Below are 2,932 nucleotides of genomic sequence, written 5' to 3'. Positions count from 1 at the left end.
AGACATGAGGTTTTCCCTCTTGATTTAGCTAATCCTTCCCCTCCATCTGGGGCTCTTAGCAGTGAGTCTCACTCTTGGTTTTGTCACTTGGTGTTTCCAGGAGCAAGGGAGACCTTTATGGTACAGTGGACTACAAAGGAAAACTCCACAGCTCTCATTAATTCGTGCAGCTCAAGGGGAAAACACAGCAAATCCAACCTTGGCAGCCAGGAACTGCCAAAAAAGATGTATGTATTGAAAAAATTTAACTTTCCCAGCATCTTTTCCTCCAGAGGACTCATGTAACCCTTTGCCAGGGAGAGGTTTTAAGTGCCTGGGCAGGAGAAGGTCACCTACCATGACGGGGAAGATGATAGCGGCCACGGTGGACTTGAGGATCCAGAGGAGGGCCAGGCACACCACCTGCAGGAAGGTGAAGAGGTGGACCCTGCGCAGCGGGACGTGCCGCAGGTAGATGAAGTCGGGCTGGTGTTTGAGAGGCATCAGGAGCAGCTTCAGGCGGTCCATGAACTGCAAGGGAGAAGAAACAGCCATGTAAACAACACAGAAAGGGAGATACAACAGAGTGTGGCCAGCCAGGGTGCACAAAAAGGGAGACACAGCAAAGTGTGACCCCAAATCAACTTGTTTCCCACACATAAAGGAGCCTCAGCAGAAAACCCAGCACAATCCCTCTACCCCAATTGACCTGTGCCTTTATTTTAAGGAGCAGGACTCCACGTGTGGAGTATGAATTGCCTGGACGGGTCTGATCCGCTGAAGTTTCTCTTGAAGGAAGCATTTAATGACCCACAGAACAGAGCAAACAAGATGAATGCCCAAACTACAGCTGGCATCGCCCTCGGGGCCACCCCTCCTACCAAGGAAAGCCATTCAGCATTTAAAACCAGTGCTTTTTTTCCCAAATAAACCAGGAGCAGGGGTCACCAGAGAACAGCAAGGCCCCTCAGAGCAGAGCGAGGAGGACGGGCAGCTTTTCAGGCCGTGTCCCTCGCCCCGTGCTGGACCGGGCAGACTTGGAGTTCAACCAAAACGGGGCTTTCTCAGTGTGACAAACCTCCCTGGCGAGGGGAAAACAAACTGCCCGTGTTCCCCTCCAAGACCTGGGCCAGGAAGCAGGGGCAGGCCCCGGGGTGAGGACCACAATCCCCCCGTTGTCCCCTGCAGCCAGAGCGGCTCCAGGCACTGAATGAAATTCGGGGCCGCTTTCAGGAACACCCCAGTCCATTCTGGTGGCGCAGACAGAACAGGGAGTCTCTTCCCTTCCCAGCAACAACCCAGGCTAAAAAAGAAAGGCCACGATTAAGAGGGTGCCAGGAAGCGACAAAAACCCCTTCCAGCTTCCTAGGGCCCATGAAAGCCCCTGCGCTGTGAGAAAGGCTCCTTACGTAAGGTTTCCTCAACAACAATGAAGGGGGCTTGGCTCCCCGTCCCTGGCAAGCAGCAATGCTCCCAAGAGTTCACGCTGCCATAAATCACCTCTTGTTTTCCCTTAGACCACGACAGACGTCCCTGCAAAGCACCCAAAGCAGAGCCTGGGGTCTGACAGCGGACGCTGTCCCTAGACTGGTGGGGGAAGATGGACTTTGGGTCTTCACAAAGCTCCCCCCTCGCTTCCAGAGCTCAGACTTGGCTGCAGATCGCTCCCCTTCGGTCCCATTTTCAGGACAGCCAGCGTGTGGCAATGTCTGTAAATATTTGTCACCGTCCCCGGGTTTCCCAGGAGCAGAACAAGGCGGTGAAGGAGGAAGGGAAGGCTGGAGAGCTGTGAGACCCTGCTCTGGTTCGTGATGGCCTGGAGAGCTGTGAGACCCTGCTGTGGAAATGATGGCCTGGAGAGCTGTGAGACCCTGCTGTGGGAATGATGGCCCGGAGCTGTGGAAATGATGGCCTGGAGAGCTGTGAGACCCTGCTCTGGTTCGTGATGGCCTGGAGAGCTGTGAGACCCTGCTGTGGCAATGATGGCCTGGAGAGCTGTGAGACCCTGCTGTGGAAATGATGGCCTGGAGAGCTGTGAGACCCTGCTCTGGTTCATGATGGCCTGGAGAGCTGTGAGACCCCGCTCTGGTTCATGGAGAAGCGTGGACTCACCTGCACGCCGTTGAGGGAGGCGACGCCCATGTAGAGGAAGACGCCGTAGAGCACCGGCATGGGAATGAACTGCGAGGGGAGAGAGCAGGAGAAACAGTGAATGACCTGCCTGCACCCTTAACGCTCGAGAGCTGCGACCCCTAACTCGCCATACACCCAAATTACACCTGATAATTCAGAGTAACAGGGCCAGCAACCCTTCTGCTGCATCTGGAGAGCTGCAGGAACGTTTGTGCTATCACCAGACGGCTGCGGAGCAGGGCAGGGGGCAGAGGAACCCAAATTCACTGGGACTTGGACATCTCTCCAAGGGAAGGAGCCAGCCAGAGCCAGGTACTCAGCAAATTAAAGAGCAGGCAGGGTACAACGTATTCCCATAAGCCACAAACTGCTTTTCAGCTGTGGTTGTGGTGGGATGAGAAGCAGAAGGTAGAGGAGAACAGGCAGCGTGATGCTGCGGCATGATGGACTTGGTAAGCGGTGGAAATCCATCCAGAAAGGCTTTTGTCTGGAGTCCCAGCTCAGCGGTGACAGTCACACCAACCAAACCTCTGCTCAGCCTGTCCCTCACGTTAACCCACAACCACACACAAATACAGGGCCCTGAGTTACATCCTTCACCACTCTTCTTGAACACCAATTCCTCCAACCCTGCTCCTGCAAGCGGGGACATGGTCCTGGGGAAGCGAGGCTCCACACGGTCGCACCAAAAACGCTCCCCGAAAAGAGCGTCTGCCCCTGTGACCCGCACCACAAACCCTTCCTCCACAGCCAAAACCACCAAGGTGCTGAATGAGGGAGGCCCCTGTGCTGCGGCTGGGGGCCAAGGGGGATGGGGGGA

The 2,932-nt window shown here is 55.5% G+C and overlaps 1 protein-coding gene across 1 annotated transcript in view; it reads right to left on the bottom strand.

The window, feature by feature from the left end:
- Positions 1–336: 336 nt before the first annotated feature.
- LOC104537196 (electrogenic sodium bicarbonate cotransporter 1-like) overlaps positions 337–2,932 on the bottom strand; it is a gene marked incomplete at both ends in the record, with an annotated part of 5,585 nt that continues 2,989 nt past the window's right edge. Inside the window, 2 exons of the mRNA XM_010180009.1 lie at positions 337–510; positions 2,092–2,160. Of these exons, the coding sequence (XP_010178311.1) occupies positions 337–510; positions 2,092–2,160 (243 nt within the window). The remainder of the gene's footprint in view (positions 511–2,091; positions 2,161–2,932) is intronic.

This window comes from Mesitornis unicolor, unplaced genomic scaffold, assembly GCF_000695765.1.
Source record: "Mesitornis unicolor isolate BGI_N332 unplaced genomic scaffold, ASM69576v1 scaffold16362, whole genome shotgun sequence".
Taxonomy (NCBI): domain Eukaryota; kingdom Metazoa; phylum Chordata; class Aves; order Mesitornithiformes; family Mesitornithidae; genus Mesitornis; species Mesitornis unicolor.
This window is presented reverse-complemented; position numbering and strand designations above follow the sequence as displayed.